This window comes from Cebus imitator, unplaced genomic scaffold (assembly GCF_001604975.1).
Source record: "Cebus imitator isolate Cc_AM_T3 unplaced genomic scaffold, Cebus_imitator-1.0 Scaffold202, whole genome shotgun sequence".
Classification (NCBI taxonomy): domain Eukaryota; kingdom Metazoa; phylum Chordata; class Mammalia; order Primates; family Cebidae; genus Cebus; species Cebus imitator.
Genome location: NW_016107517.1, coordinates 2,984,374 through 3,000,125, shown reverse-complemented (window position 1 = coordinate 3,000,125; position 15,752 = coordinate 2,984,374). Strand labels below are relative to the sequence as shown.

Here is a 15,752-nt window from a genome sequence, read left to right as displayed (position 1 = left end):
TTGAGACAGAGTCTCACTCTGTCGCCAGGCACCAAGCTGGAGTACAGCGGTATGATCTTGTCTCACTGCAACCTCCGCCTTCTGGGTTCAAGCAATTCTCCTGCCTCAGCCTCCCAAGTAGCAGGGACTACAGGCGTGTGCCACCATGCCCAGCTAATTTTTGTATTTTTGGTAGACACAGGATTTCACCACGTTGGCCAGGATGGCATCGATCTCTTAACCTCGTGATCTGCCCGCCTCAGCCTCCCAGATTTTTGTATTTTTCTTAGAGACAGAGTTTTACTATTAGGTCTGGCTGGTCTCAAACTCCTGACCTCAGGTGATCCACCTGCCTTGCCCTCTTAAAGTGCTGGGATTACAGGCATTAACCACAGCCACCCACCCCTACAACCCTTTTTATAAGGCAACTGCATCAAAGATGTAACCTTCCCAACAGAGGAAGACCAATGATTTGACCAGGAAGTTTGCAAAATGAATATTACTTCACTCTTTCTGTAATCTGCATACAATGGCAACCTAATCATTATTCCCGAGAGTTAAGTATGGGTGCTCCAAAGAACCCATTTTTTTCTCTATCTCAGTTGTCTCTCTCAGTGCGTTTTTCAAAATGTCACAAAGCTCATAATTCAAGAACAAGGGGAGCCTTCCTGTGTGTATAACACTGATGAAACAGGAAGGAAAAGCATAGTCCATCTATCTGACAGACTATCACACTGACATTAAAAGTAAAAATACTATAGTGTTGTATGGTTTGCTGTATCTTACATTTTACATAAAAAAGTTAAAAGAAGATGTTCAATTCTACGTAGCAATATGCAAAATACTTATTCTATAATGACATTTTTAAAAGGTAGAATACAAAATATTTTTGAAATCTCTGACTCACCAAAACTATCTCTGTGGCAGAGCGTCATGGCTTTGCTCACAGCAGTGAGAAGAAGATTCCATCTCAGCAGGAAGCTGGCGGCCAATTTGATAAACTCTTCTTTGCTTCTGCTTGGCTATTAAGTTTTTGTGAGAAAAAAAGGCTGCAGTTTGTGATAAAATCAAGAAGCACAGTATGTTTTCAAATGCACACATTTGTCATGCACATGCATTTTTAAAGAGCTTAAGAAGAGAAAGTCGAAATAACAAGAGTGGAAACTGAGGCAGTGGGGCCAATGTCTGGTCTTTCTCCATCTTCCATGAAGATGGTTCCAGGGCAGAGCCCTTTAAAGTTGGTGAAGAGAAGGAGGGAGGTACGTGGAAAATTGGCTTGCTTTTTCTCGTAAAATCACCATGTAATTTTTTTATTTTTTTGGACACATGGCCTTCCCGTTGCCCAGGCTGGAGTGCAGTAGTACGATCTTGGCCCACTGCAGCCTCGAACTCCTGGACTTAAGACATCCTCCCACTTGAGCCTCCTGGGACGACAGGCATGCACCACTGCCTATGACTAATTTAATTTTGGGGGGGAGGTGGAGTAGAGATAAGGGTCTCACTGTGTTGCTCAAGCTGTTCTTGAACTTCTGGGCTCAAGTGATCCTCCTGCCTCAGCCTCCCAAAGACACTGGGATTAGAGGTATAAGCCACCATGCCCAGCACTATTCAGTTTTAGAAAAAGAGGTCACTTGTGATGTGTGACACAGAAACACTGTAGGGACAGCCTCATTGAAGTCCGCTTGGGAAGGGCCATCGAGAGGGGTGGGGGCTGTTTTATTCCTGCACTTCTGCATGTCTAATCTGATTGTGTAAAAGGGGCACAGAATCCCATAATAATGAAAAGTAGAGTTGCCTATTTGGAAAAGCTGGTCATCATGCTTGCTGTGTAAGCAATCATCTCCAGACTGGAAAGTCCCAGCCCCTGCATCCAGTGGAACCAAGGTCATCTGACAGCCTCATTGGCACTAACCTAGGTACCAGTAAGATGCTGCTGCGTGCAGAGTAAGAAGTTCCCTCTACCCAGACAGAGAGCAGCCTTGGGCCACACTTGAAGCCATCTATAAGCCATAAGTCATGGATTTCAAATACGTCTGTTGATATGCATGCTCCAAGCCTCTTCTCATACTCACTCACATGCCTGTGGACCAACCACAGCTCCACCACATGTCTTTGAGGAAGAGATGGAGAGGCTGGCTAGGAACAAAGAAATGCTCTTTCTTGTCATTGCTTCTTTTCCCTTCTGCCCCAGCGAAACCCTCGGCACACCAGAAAGTGACCCTGAGCGTCAGGGGACGTGAGGCCCTTTCGGTAGCAGCATGCTCCTCAGTGTTCCTCACTATCTGAGATGAACTCTTGGGAGGAGCCCCTTCCCATCGGTGTTCAGCAGAGGATCTTAGGTCGAAGGGACAATGCGAGTACAAAACCACAGGGATGTGGCCGGACATGGTGGCTCACGCCTGTATTCCCAGCTTATTGGGAGGCTGAGGCAGGCGGATCGTTTGAGGTCAGGAGTTCAAGACCCGTCTGGCCAACATGGCCAAACCCTGTCTCTACTAAAAATACAAAAATTAGCCAGGTGGAGAGGCTGGCACCTGTAATCCCAGCTACTCGGGAGGCTAAGACAGGAGAATCACTTGAACCCGGGAGGCAGAGGTTGCAGTGAGCTGAGATCGTACTACTGCACTCCAGCTTGGGTGACAGAGCGAGATTCTATCTCAATAAATAAATAAATAATCAATCAATCAATCAATCAATCAATCAACCAACCCACAGGGATACTTCCTAAAAGCATCGAGGAATGCAGCCTTGAGTGACCAGGGCTGTCTCCGCACAAACATTTGAAAGTCAGCCATAAACACCATCGAGGGCTCTTCCCATCACCTCCAGTGCTGCACTTCATGTCCCCGGACACAGAAGCGCCTCCAGGACCCAAACTGCCTTCTGCTCGTTGGCTGCCAGATGCTAACTGAAGCCATGGGGCATCTCGGACAAGCCCAAGGGTGTGCATCTTAACAGTCTGAGCATTTGATTGACAATAATCTGGTGTGTAAAAATCAGTTCAGCTATTTTACAAAAAAAGGCCTTCAAAGACATGCAGTTCCAGAAACACCATTTTTCTAACATGCCTCCTTTGTGAGGGCTGAAGGTGCAGTGACGGACTTGGGAAACACAGCGCTCTGTGGTTTACGATGTAGGAAGGCAGGGTTGGTGGTGATGATCTCAGTGGGTTCATCTAGTTAAAGCTGGAAGCTGAGCTCCAGTTTCCACTTAAGGAACAGACGGTGGACAGCTATCTGTGAGGATGTACAATATAAGCCTTCAGCTAGTGAATGAATAAATGTCTCAGCAGCCATCCAGCTCTGGACATGGTCACTGCTGTTATAAATAAGCTTTGCCTGAGATCAACAGGAGGAATAAAAACCATACAGAATCTGGGATAATTATTTTCAAGGAGCAAATGAGACCAGACAGCTGCCAAGGGTTGGAACTGGCTTTTGAGCTCTTCCCTGAGGATTTTTCTGGTTCATAGCTAGGAGGTTTAAGATCCCTAAGTCCCCTTCAGTCCTCTTGGTCTCAATTATTATTTCTCCCCTTTCTTCTCAACTGAGAGGTGAGACATACAGACAAGACCAGGCAGATGGCACAAGGAACTGGCCTCAACATGGCCAGCTTTTAAAAACATAGCCCTAAGCCACACGCCCAGCTCCAGGCCCTTGGAGTCTTCGTTCTCTCCACCAGTGTGGAGTGCTCCTTCCTCCTTAGGTAGGCTCACACTGCTCTTGGATGCCCAATTCCCCCTCTCAGCTTATTTTAATCCTACACACGCTTTGTATCCCAGTTTTAAGTCCCACCTTCTCTTCAAGGCCTTTCCCAAGCACTTCAGCCTTGGCAAGCGCAGCATCTCGAGAGGTGGGGCCTGGGCTGCCTCATTCCCTCTAGGTGTTTTTTTGTTTGTTTTTAGATGGAGTCTTGCTTTCATAGCCCAGGCTGGAGTGCAGTGGCTTTCAGCCCACTGCAGCCTCTGCCTCCCGGATTCAAGCGATTCTCCTGCCTCAGCCTCCTGAGTGGCTGGGACTACAGGCATGCACCACCACGCCCAGCTAATTTTTTTTGTATTTTTAGTAAAGACGGGATTTCACCATGTGTGCCAGGCTGGTCTTGAATACCTGACCTCATGTGATACTCCCGCCTTGGCCTCCCAAAGTGCTGGGATTACAGGCATGAGCCACCGTGCCTGGCCTCCCTCTAGGTTTTAACCCACAGCCCCTAGCTCTCCCCATCTGCCTGGGCCCATGGACCGAGGGGCAGTGGCTTCTCTCGTGGCATTCTCAGCTCTCCACAGGTGACTCCCCCCATGGAGGATGATGAAAATCAAGCCCAGGGTCCCACTGAAGCAAATCCCAAGAGCCACATTGGTGAGAATGACCAAACCTGCCCATATCCACAACCAAGCCATCTTTGGGCTTTTGAAATCAAGCCAGATACTTTACTGGAACATATGCGCAAAACATGCAGACAAGCGCGGTTCTACCCCCAAAACCAGACAAAACCCCTCCTCCTCTTCCACACTCCCACTGGTGCAATACACACCTGTACACCCACTCACCCACACCCACTTACACATATGCTCACACACAGTCACACACATGCTCACCTGTCCACACACTCATCCACACATGCTCATCCACTTACACACACACGCTGCACATGCTTACGCACACCCACTCACCTGTACACCACGCTTACCACATCCACAGACACACATGCTTACACACACACTGACACACATGCTTACCGCAGGCTTGTCCCCCCTCCACACCCATGCACGCAAACTTGCACACACACACTTGTGTGATGTGCTCCCCCCAGCCCCCATTCTCCGCCTTACTACAGAGTTCAATGCTACCCCCTGCCCTCACACCCAGGCTACCCTTGACATCTTTCTGACCAGAGCCTAAGAAGCCTCTTTCCCATCCCCTAGGCAATGGACACTCATTTATCTAGACTAGTCAACACACGTTTTTTAAAAAATTTAAAGTCACAGCTTCCTACCTGGAACACAAATGCTTGGAGATGTGAAGACAGACAGCTGAGGAATACACTGAGATCTGTTGATGTTCCCAGCAAAGAAATTAAGTTTCTTAAACCTACAAAGACACAAAATAAACAAACAAAAAGATTGCATGCACCAGAGCAGAATTTCTCTGTAGGTATTTTTGTACTGGGTAACCTAGGGAACATCACTGAACAATAGCTCAAAGAGACTCCCCAGGGCCTCACGCTCATTGTGAACGCAGAGGATGTCCTGAGGCTGGCTTTGTCACCTCTGTGGTCATCTATTCAGGGTTACATGGACATGCCTGTTGTGAGCCATCTCTGTCACTTGTTGAAATAGAAATATTTTGAAACCATAACTACACCTTGAGATTATCCAGACCTTGTCTTCAGATGAGCTCACTGCACGTACAGACGTGACCTCACCTGTCCTTGCCATCTTCATAAAAGTGCTGGTTTATTCATGTCATTTAAGTGAAGGCAGACATCAAAGCTGCTGAGAGAGGGTGAGCACCTCGCCTGTGGTTATGTACTCAGTGAGGTGGAGCCCGGTGTGAGGTCAGGTCCTGGGTCCTCCACCTGCACAGGTAGCACTGACAGAGAAAGAACAGCCTTTGGCCTTGCCAGCTTTTTGAGTGCTTCTGCATACCAAACAGAGTTTGGAACACTGAGTCCGTTGCAGTGGCCCCCCTCAGGCTTGGGGGAGGTGCACTTGGACTTGGAATTGGAAACATTTGCCTGCAGGTATCAGCAGTGGCTGTCAGTTTCCTGTCAGTCTCCTATCTCCCTGCAAAACTACATCTTCCTGTTGGGACTCACGAAGATGCCAGTAGGGGCACAGGTGCCCTGGCCAGACCAGTGTGCAGTCTGGAAGGCACCTGGCGGGGTGGGGGTGGGGAGGTCTCATGCCCTCCTGGAACTCCCTGGGCTCCAGCTGGGGGCAAGAGCAGGGTTTGGTGAGCCACTGCCTTGCGAACAGGGACCTTTTGGGTTCCTACTAATAAGAACTGCAGAATTACTAATCAGAATTAGTAATTCTACTAATAGCTCTGAAGCCTGCTGGATTAGGTGTTAACCTTTTAGCTGCTGGATTGGTGGGGGAAAAAGTGCCCTATGGGAGGATCTGGGATTGGGGTCAGCCAGGGGACACTATCAAGAGACAGAAGAGTGGAGGGGAGCAGGCAGAGGTCGAGGTCATTCACCAATAGGGATGTATTTTAATAACTGACACAGCCCTACCAAAGCCAGGCCTACTTCAAGGTGAAAGAAAGAGGATGGGCTAAGTTTTAGGTGGTGCTTTTGTATACTCCTGAATCCTGTATCCATGAAGTCACAAAACACTGACGTGCTCCTGTGGGCCAGTGCAAAGCTGGGTGGCCCAGGGTGAATAAGACACAGCTGACAGCCTGAAGGAGCTCACGAGAGCTGGGCAGGCAGCTACAGACACAGCCGAGAGCACTAGCAAGGCGTTATGCCCACAGAGGTTTGGCTTACCTGGGGCATCTGGTAGTGAGTGTTTGGAAAGGGTACACACAGGGGAGCCTGGCACCCTCTCTGTAGCCATCATAGGAGGGCCTAGAGATGCCCATAATCCATCATCAGTAGCCATTCGGCAGCTCCCTGCCTCCCACGTCCTCCCTGAGTCTGGAGACCTCCTTCTGCCACTACGTTCACTCGCCAGGGACATAACAACACACACCAGCCAGCAATGTGAGCTCTTTAATGAAGGGGGATTTTTTTTTTCTTGAAAAACAATGACAAAAGATCAATAGCAAAGGGCAGGAATATCCACCTGTTTCCTATCACTTGTTTGGAAAGTAATGAAATATGGCGAAGGCACCATTGTTAAACTTCACATCGCAAGTAAAAGAGTGGTGGGAGAATGTAGCAAGTCAGACATCTAGCTCAAAGCAATTCAGGCACGATTGAGGAGACACAGGAGCCTGTGCATGTACAACACAGATGCAGAAACTAAACTTTTTCCCCACAGGAGATATTCTGGTGATACTGTCAAGCAGCAAGCACACTCATCTAGTCGTTCATTAACTCAACCAGCGGGCATTAGCACTGCTGCCCTATCCGGCCCTGGGGTGGGTCCCGGGGGCACAGGGATAGCGCATTCCCTGGGGTATTCATCACCCCACTACAGGAAGAGAAGTGTGAGCAGACAACTTAGACCATCAGAGTTATAAAGTTCCACCTCTATTAAGAAATTCATGAGTTAACCATGGCCATGCTAGCCCCAAATCTATGCCCGCCGCACCAATAAAGCAAGCCGCAGAAGGAAGATTACATTTCATCTCTGGGTTGTTCTCCAGCTCATCTGCGCCGCTCCGGTCACTTGCCGGGGCTTTCTTAGAAGTAGCCAAAGTGTCTTGATTGATGATGGCCTGCAGATCCGACTTCAGAACACTGACTCGCCTCTTACTTTTCAATACCATTCTCATAGTCTAAAGACGATGGGGAGGCATAATACTTAATTCAATCTTGTCATTTTATTTTTGCCTAACTCTCCTCCTAATCGATAAGACTTTTGTTGCGGGGGAGAAAGAAACATTGATGCAGGTATTACCCATTAAAAATGAATCTTAACAAGGAAAAGGTTAAAATTACACACATTCTAGAACTGCCCTTCTGAAAAGCAGCATTTAGAAAGAAGGCATCTCTAGATCGATGTATTCAGGGCTATCTGGGCATAGCTGCTGCTGCTTCTCTGCACCCCACTCACCCCATGCCCAAATGGCTCTAGAGAGGGAGCCCGTGGATTGGGCCTCTGTGAGGAAGGTGTAGGTAGAGACTGCACCAATCCTGAGGGCTTGGCTGTGGGATTCAGAAGCTGGCTGTCCCTTCCTCATGGGAGCCTTGGCCATGAGGAATTTAGCCTGTGGGAGGTGATATCCTTAGCTGTCAAATGGGGACAATCTAGTCCCCGACCCTGTCCGACTGCCTGGGATGCACTTAGTGGTCCTCACAGCAGTCCTGGGAGAAGGCACGAGTTACCCCTACCTTTCACAGAGGAGGGCACGGAGGGCCCTTGGGGTATGAAGTAATTTTCCTGAGGGGCAGTAAGTGGGAAGATAAGACTCAGAGCAGGGGTTGGCTCCAGAACCCATGCTTGTTGCTCTGCTTGGGTTGAGAGGAACAGCATGCTGCAGGGTCATTGCCAGACCAACCGAGTCAGGACTGTGAGAGCCTTGGAGAACAGGACCGGCCATGAGGACTGCAGTGGGACAAGATGCTGCCGGGCTCAGAGTCTGGAGAGGGGTCTGCGCTGGAGGATGGAGCCCAGCACCGGGTCACAGAAGCCCCAGCTGGGCTCCTCCCAGAAGAGACTGATTTGGAACAGAGTGACAGTCCCCAGGCTCTGTCCCAATAGGGCACTTGCAGGACTTGAGAGGGAACTCCTGGTGGCCCATGAGCCATGTGCCAGCATCATAGAGTGTTTTCTTCAGCCCTTCTCAACCTTTCTCTAAATTGGCCCAGGAGTGAAAAGGTCAGAGCTGAAGTAACTGATGTCCTGGCAACACTGAGTCCGCAGGGCCACACGCACAGGTGAAGAATGTGTTTCTCTGTCTTTCATAGGTTCTGCTACAAGCCACTGTTATCTCTGACACTGGCACCTCTGTGTGGGGCCTCACTCAGTTGTCTTTTATTTTTATTTTTTAATTTTTTTGAGATGGAATCTCACTCTGTTGTCTAGGCTGGAGTGTAGTGGCACAATCTTAGCTCATGGCAACCTCCACTTCCCAGGTTCAAGATATTCTCCTACCTCAGCCTCCAGTGTAGCTGGGACTACAGGCATGTGCCACCATGCTCAGCTAGTTTTTGTATTTTTAAGTTTTTTTTTGATAGAGACAAAGTTTTGCCCTGTTGGCCAGGCTGGTCTTGAACTCCTGACCTTAAGTAATCCACCTGTCTCAGCCTCCCAAAATTCTGGGATTACAGGTGTAAACCCCCCATGCCCGACCATCGGGCATCTTTTAAATGTTGACCTGCTTTCCCTCCTGCTCTGAGAGGCCAGGAGCTTCAGCCTTCCTGAGGAGGGGCGGAAAGGGGTCAGGCTGCTAGTTTTGAGTCACAGGGGCCACCTGGACTCCCCTGCCAGTAACCAGGCAAGGCCACCCGGCCTGCCCTCTGCCCTGCAGATGGATGGAGTGACCACCTGCTCTTAACAGGGACTTAGAGCTTTCACTTCTTTTCAGGAAGCTGCTTTGTTCCCTCCTATCTACTTGGCTGAAACCTACCTTAGCCATGTTGGAAAGGTACGTCTTTCTTCTTAGTCTTTTGACAAATAGAGTAACTTCTGTTAAGAACAACACATATGGCTATTAATATAACTTCAAGTTCTCATGTGGGCAGTGGGGAAGAGGAGGTACACGTTTGGGGTAGGAAGGCACAGCTGACTAAACTGCAACCTCCCCACCCCCTGTCTGCCGGCCCTCTCTGAGTGGCTAGCAGTTCCTGGCAGGAGCCACTTAGCTGAAATGTCCCCATGTGCCAGAAAAGTTAAGTAACCCCAGCATCTGACATGAGTGCTACTATGATCTGAATGTTTGTGTCCCACACCCCCAATTTCACATGCAGGCCTTGAACAGATAGATAGCCCAGTGGAAGCAGCATTCAGAGACTGCAGCCTGGTAGCCAGACAGACGGGGAAAGCAGTCCAGAAACTCAACAGGGAGATGGTGTAATTCTGGTATGAGGTGTGAATGCCCTGGTGAATATGCACACCTAGAACCCCTTGACCTGCCAAAAGTCCATGTTATTATTCAGAAGAGAAATAGCTAAGAGGGGTGTGGCTTAATCAGTGCCAACATCCATCACCAGCACTAAAATCCTGAGCGGATTTTAGAAATCCTGAGTGGGTTGGGCCTTTGGACTGTGGCTGAGCGCATGGGGCAGGTGCTGAAAGTTACCACCCAGGATGGAATCAGACGCTTCGTCTATGCTTACAGAATTTATTTATGTATTTATTTACTTTTAAGACAGAGTGTTGCTCTGTCACCCAGGCTGGAGTGCAGTGACATGATCATGGCTCACTGCAGCCTCAAACTCCTGGGCTCAAGTGATCCTCCCGGCTCAGCCTTCTGAGTAGCTAGGACCATAGCAGTGTGCCACCACACCCAGTTGATTTTTAAAACTTTTTTTTGTGCAGAGACAGGATCTCACTACGTTGACCAGGATGGTCTCAAATTCCTGGGCTCAAGTGATCCTCTTGCCTCGGCCTCCCAAAGCGCTGGGGCTGCAGGCGTGAGCCACCGCACTGGCCCGGAATTAATTTCTTTTCATTGAAACCTACCTTTGAGTTTGGAGATCTGTAAGCAGGCTGGAAAACCTTCCAGAGCATTAAGAAGCCACAGCTTAAATTTCTTACTAAATAGCCGCACAGATTTCAGGTACTGAATAGAAACATCTTCCAAGAAGTCATGAAGGAGAACGTCCTCAATTCCCTACAACGAAAGTATCAAGACACTATGATTCTACTGATGGTGCAGATGTGACCAAAGCTCACCCATGCCACAGCGACAGGGCGTGTGTCAACAAGTCTGAGAGCCAGTCCCCACCCAGCCTGAGGGGGCAGCACCACCAGCCCCGCCACTGCTTCTCTTGCAGGACATCAGGCTGGTGCAGTCACAATTAGAATTTTTTTCAAATGTTTTTAAAAGATTGATAACTGATTCAAATTAAACACACACACACACACACACACACACACACGCACTGCTGGCCAATACTAGGTGGGTCAAACCAAACATATTTAAGGGCTGAACCCAGCTTCCAGTTTTCACTGTTTGTATTAAAAACTTGGAAGTACTAGATGATTTTTATAAAAAAATAATAAAAGGTAAGGCTTATGACTCGCTGAAGGAGAACACATTTTTAAACCAGAAAAGGTATAGACCTGACCCTCCAAATACAATCACTTTAGAGATAGAGCTTCAACCAAAGCAAAGCAAAACAAAACAAAAACCCTGAAGTTACGCTTATTACAAAGCAATTATTCCAGTTAGTCATTTTAGAACGTCTTCTTTTACAGAAATTCCCAGAGAAAGAACATTGACTAATTCGGACTTCACTGGTGTGAAACCATAAGTCGCTATGTGCATTGGCTTTTGGTTTCCATGAGCTAATTCACAAAGGAAAGCTGAGTGTTAGGCAGAGATCAAAGGGCTCCTGGCAGCACACCCCCCCCATTCACTCCTCAGAGGACCATGGAGATGGCAGGGAGCTGGAGCTGTGGGTCCAAACCCAGCATTTGCTGCCAATTTCTGCAACGGATATAACCCAGAGACTCACGTGTCCTCCTACCTTGTACAGCTGGACGTCGTAGCACTTGAGGAGCTGGCACACGTCAGGCAATGACATCAGCATGACTGTGTCTTGCGGCCGAGACTTCCAGAAGGAAGTAAGCAAGTCCTGTACCTGGGGCAAGTAACAGAGAAAATCGCCAAAACTCATTCTGCACCTCGCAAGACTAACCACCTCCCCCAGATACTTCCTTAGCCCCAGATGACAATGGGGTGAATTTTGTTCCAGCGCGCGTAAAGGTTTGCCTCTGAGCTTTTCTTAGCTGTATTTTGGAAGAATTCTTTCCAGCAACCTGTCTGAGAGTGCCTGCGAGCTGGATGTGATAATGCAGAACGCTATCGAAATTTTCTTAAGGCAGTTTCCAGAAGGGAGGCTGTTTCTGACCACAAGGGGGCTCCAGTTGACTATACTAGCATGGGGACTGGGCCACAGGGCACGGCCAAGAGAGAATCAATGTTCGTTGACTGACTGACTGACTGCCTCCATCGTTTTTCAGCTGAGAGGCAGGTGTGATGGTACTTAATCTAAGAGACCTCCTCCTTGCCATCAAGTTAGAAGTCACCTAACGACTGTGGAAGAAAAGGGGACTGATGCGGCTCTACACGGGAGCCTTCTCTAAAGACTTATGTGGACAGCTTCGTGGAGGATCAAAACGGCGGCTCCTCTTTTCTGTTTTTTCCCATGTTGACTCTTCCGTTTCCGTTCTTGAACCAGGTGGCCAATCTGCGTCGCAACCAATAAAGACTCTCGCCTGTTTGGGATGTACCGCGAGGCACCACAGCCTTGTCTTACCGCCGTGGCTCTGGTGCTAGGACCTGCCAGCAACACCAGACAAGGCACTGGCCCCATGCGCAGGTCGTCAAGGAAGAAGTGAGAGTCAGCTCCTGAATTACATGGCCACAGGCCCTGATTTAAAATCCTGTTTTCAGGGACATTAATTCTACAGAAGACTTCTCCAAAGAGACTCCGAGAAATGCAACACAGGGCGTAGCAATCCCTTTTCTCTCAGGCTGGGGACCTTGGAGCATGGCGCTTCGGGGAAGGGGGTCTGAGTGCAGCCACCCCACAGACCCATCGCTGCTCATCCCCCACCACCCGCGTCCAGATCATCAAACCGTGTCGCACCTGCCTTTGAATATTTCTCCAGCCTGACCCCATTTCTCTCTGATATCACTGTCACAGATCTGACCCTTGTCGCTTCTCACCTCAACTGTGACAAAATCTCCTGCTCCATGATGGCCGAGCCCTGTTATCACTGCTCCCACATTGTCTTCGCAATGAGTCAGGGTTTCTCCGGGGGCATCTAACACCCTTTCTAGTATCTGCCTACTTTCCCACCTCCCCTTTGGCTTCTCTTCTTTAGAAATAATAAAATCTAGGCCAAGCGTGGTGGCTCACACCTGTAATCCCAGCACTTTGGGAGGCTGAGGCAAGCGGATCACCTGAGGTCAGGAGTTCGAGACCAGCCTGGCCAACATGTGGAAACCCCATCTCTACTAAAAATACAAAAAATTAGCTAGGTATGGTGGTGCACGCCTGTGGTCCCAAGTACTCGGGAGGCTGAGGCAGGAGAATCGCTTGAACTCAGGAGGTGGAGGTACAGTGAGCCGAGATTGCACCACTGCACTCCAGCCTGTGTGACAGAGCAAGACTCTGTCTCAGAAAAAAAGAAGAGGAGTACAATCTAGTCATAGAGACCTTTTTGTCGTGCCCGTAAACGTCCTGCTGCCTTTACCTGCACCATGGGCTCTACCTGGAATCCTTCTCCTACCCCATTTTCTGTCTATTGCACCTCTGCCTTTCCCACTAGAGTTGGCACAACGTGACCTGCTTTGGAAGCACTCCCTGGCCTTCTCTGTTACTTTTCTCTGGGACCCAGAATAGTCTGATCTTACAACTATTCTAGAACTTTCCACATTGCATCGTATTTATTGGGTAATATGTTCCTTTCATTACCAGACTACTAACTTCTCAAGTCTCACGGAGAATACCTTCCTAGTCCCGGTAACAGTGTAGGTCACAGGATAGGAATTAAATAAGTATTTGATGAGTAAGTGAAGAAGGAAAGGAATATGTGACATATGCAGTGTGGATAGATATTTATAACATTGCATCAACAGGACAGGGGGCATCCTGAAGGCATCTTGGTTTCTCCCTCACTAGAATGCTTTACGCTGAGTAGGTAGCAAATGAGCTTGTGCTGAATGAACGTTATTACCCAAAGTTGAAGTGCTTAGAATATACTAAAGCATCAGAAAAAAAGTCTCATTTGAATATGCACTTGTTTCCTTGGATTTTCATCTCACACTGCAAAAGATGAAATTCAGAACAGCTGAAAGGTTTATTCATGTTTTCCACAGCAGATTCTAGGATAAAATCCAATCGTGACAATACCCATGCCAGATCACTCAGCTGCGAAGTCCTGCTCCATCTTCAGCTAGCGCAGATCAATAAAACAGCTCTTCAGCACCATTGAAGAATCCAGGGTGAATTTTATTACTAATACTTTATTCAAAATCAGCAGAACTAGGATCTAAAAAATAGCCGAATTTGTATTTAGAGCCTTACGTTATTTGTATTAGCGCCTTGGAGAATTTCCAGCTGATTACACTGAATATCAATGTCACCTTCAAGAACTCAGTAACTACAACATAAGTGCATAGCATATAAGCACTTCGGTGCACTGGACATCTGTTGATGGGGTCTCTTCAAATAAAATGATTAATAATGACTCATAAATGCTTGTAGTTTATAGATAAAACCCTACCCTCTCAAATTCTTGATTCCTCACGTTGAGTAAAACGTCTCGACAATAGTTGCAGTATTCGTCAGCAAGAAAGGCCATCTGGAAAGAATGCAGAAAATTATTTAAGCTCATGGGCCACTTCAAAAACGAACTGATCCTCACAGACTTTTCTGAAGCTCTCAGAGGCTGCTCTTGTTGCAATTCTCATATGAGAATAGCTGGGCTCTTCACTTGGACCACAGCATTTTGTTCGTTTGTTTCTATAAAGTAATGCAGACCTTCTAGGGTGATAGTTCATGTATGCTTTTCATTTCAATGTTGTAACTCATATTTGCAGATTTGTTCTACCACTACAAAGGCCACCAAACTTTGACATCTTTTTCTCTAAACTTCAATTTTCCCCCTCCGTAATCCTCAGCCCTAATTTCTAGAAAATCTGTGTATCTGTTCCTTTCTCTGTCTTGGGAAGAAGCAGTCCCAGGAGGAACCTTGTCATTGGATGTGACAGGGAGCCCTGAACTTCCTGAGCACCATCAAGCCAGGGAAGATTGCTGGTCCTCACTGTCCCATAAAGGCAAATAAAATTCCATGTGACACAACCATGGCCACAGGCATAAAAGGAAGCTATTTACTGCCCTATGCATCGCACAGCATGAAAGGCTAAGTTCCCCACAAGTGTAAACCTACCATTTTATAGGGGTGTTTCTTTGCCAGTTCTTGCTCCCAAAATGGACATCTCCTGAATTCAGACAAAGGGGATCCAACTGGGTCTGTCTTCATCGGTGAATGATCTTCACACTAAAATTCATTTTTGCAATGAATTATGTCTTTAAAGTAAAATACATTATTTTCTGGCATATAAATCATCTTATGATTACACTACTATAAGTTAATATTGTATATAACCTTTTAGCCACACCTCTGCACACATTACTGATTCCAGCAGCTTTCCCCTCATATTTTATTCCAAATGCTGCTAATTTTCATCTGTAATTCTGTGAACAATGGCATCAGGAAAGGGTTAGGATTTAATATATTACCCAAATGTTTGACTCTTGGGGTCATCTATTTACAAATCCTGCATAGCAACGTATAATAAGACTATTATCTATGAGTTATTTAATATCACATATACCTCTACAACCCTTGTCCATGCAATTGTTCCTTCTTAAAGTAAAATCATACCCTGTTTGGGTTACCCTGCCTATTTCATAACAACAGTTGGTTATAACAGAAATCTCAGGGCCATTGCCGATGAGGAAAATGAGGAGCACGGACTTTCCTTTAGAAGAACCAGTTACAGGGCTGGGCACATTGGATCACTTGAGGTCAGTAATTCGAGGCTGGCCAACATGGTGAAACCCCCATCTCTACTGAAAATACAAAAATTAGCCTGGTGTGGGGGCGGGTGCCTGTCGTTCCAGCTACTCAGAAGACTGAAGTGGAAGAATTGCTTGAGCACAGGGGGTGGAGGTTGCAGTGAACCAAGATCGCACCACTGCACTCTAGCCTGGGTATCAAAGAGCAAAACTCCATCTCAAAAAATAAATAATTAAAAAAAAGCACCAATTACAGGATGGGAAGGAGGACGAAAGGCGGCATGGCAGAAAGCGAGTGTGACATTCCTCCCTGCGTGGCTCATGCTGCTGTACCCTCTGGCCAAGGGGAGGCATAAAGTCTCCTAGTCTGAATAAAGGGTATGAATTTTATTTGAAATGAT

General features: G+C 47.4%; 1 protein-coding gene across 2 annotated transcripts in view; it reads right to left on the bottom strand.

Annotated features, from left to right (window-relative positions):
* RFX8 (regulatory factor X8) overlaps positions 1–15,752 on the bottom strand; it is a 65,580-nt gene that overhangs the window by 7,845 nt on the left and 41,983 nt on the right. Inside the window, exons 3-10 of one of the 2 annotated variants that reach the window (XM_017547911.2) lie at positions 14,720–14,830; positions 14,078–14,131; positions 11,287–11,400; positions 10,277–10,427; positions 9,222–9,280; positions 7,271–7,427; positions 4,975–5,069; positions 887–1,001 (exon numbers count right to left, since the gene is read on the bottom strand). In XM_017547911.2, the coding sequence (XP_017403400.2) occupies positions 887–1,001; positions 4,975–5,069; positions 7,271–7,427; positions 9,222–9,280; positions 10,277–10,427; positions 11,287–11,400; positions 14,078–14,131; positions 14,720–14,830 (856 nt within the window). Of the gene's footprint in view, positions 1–886; positions 1,002–4,974; positions 5,070–7,270; positions 7,428–9,221; positions 9,281–10,276; positions 10,428–11,286; positions 11,401–14,077; positions 14,132–14,719; positions 14,831–15,752 lie in introns of those variants that run through there. The other variant, XM_037745505.1, reaches the window with a different exon arrangement.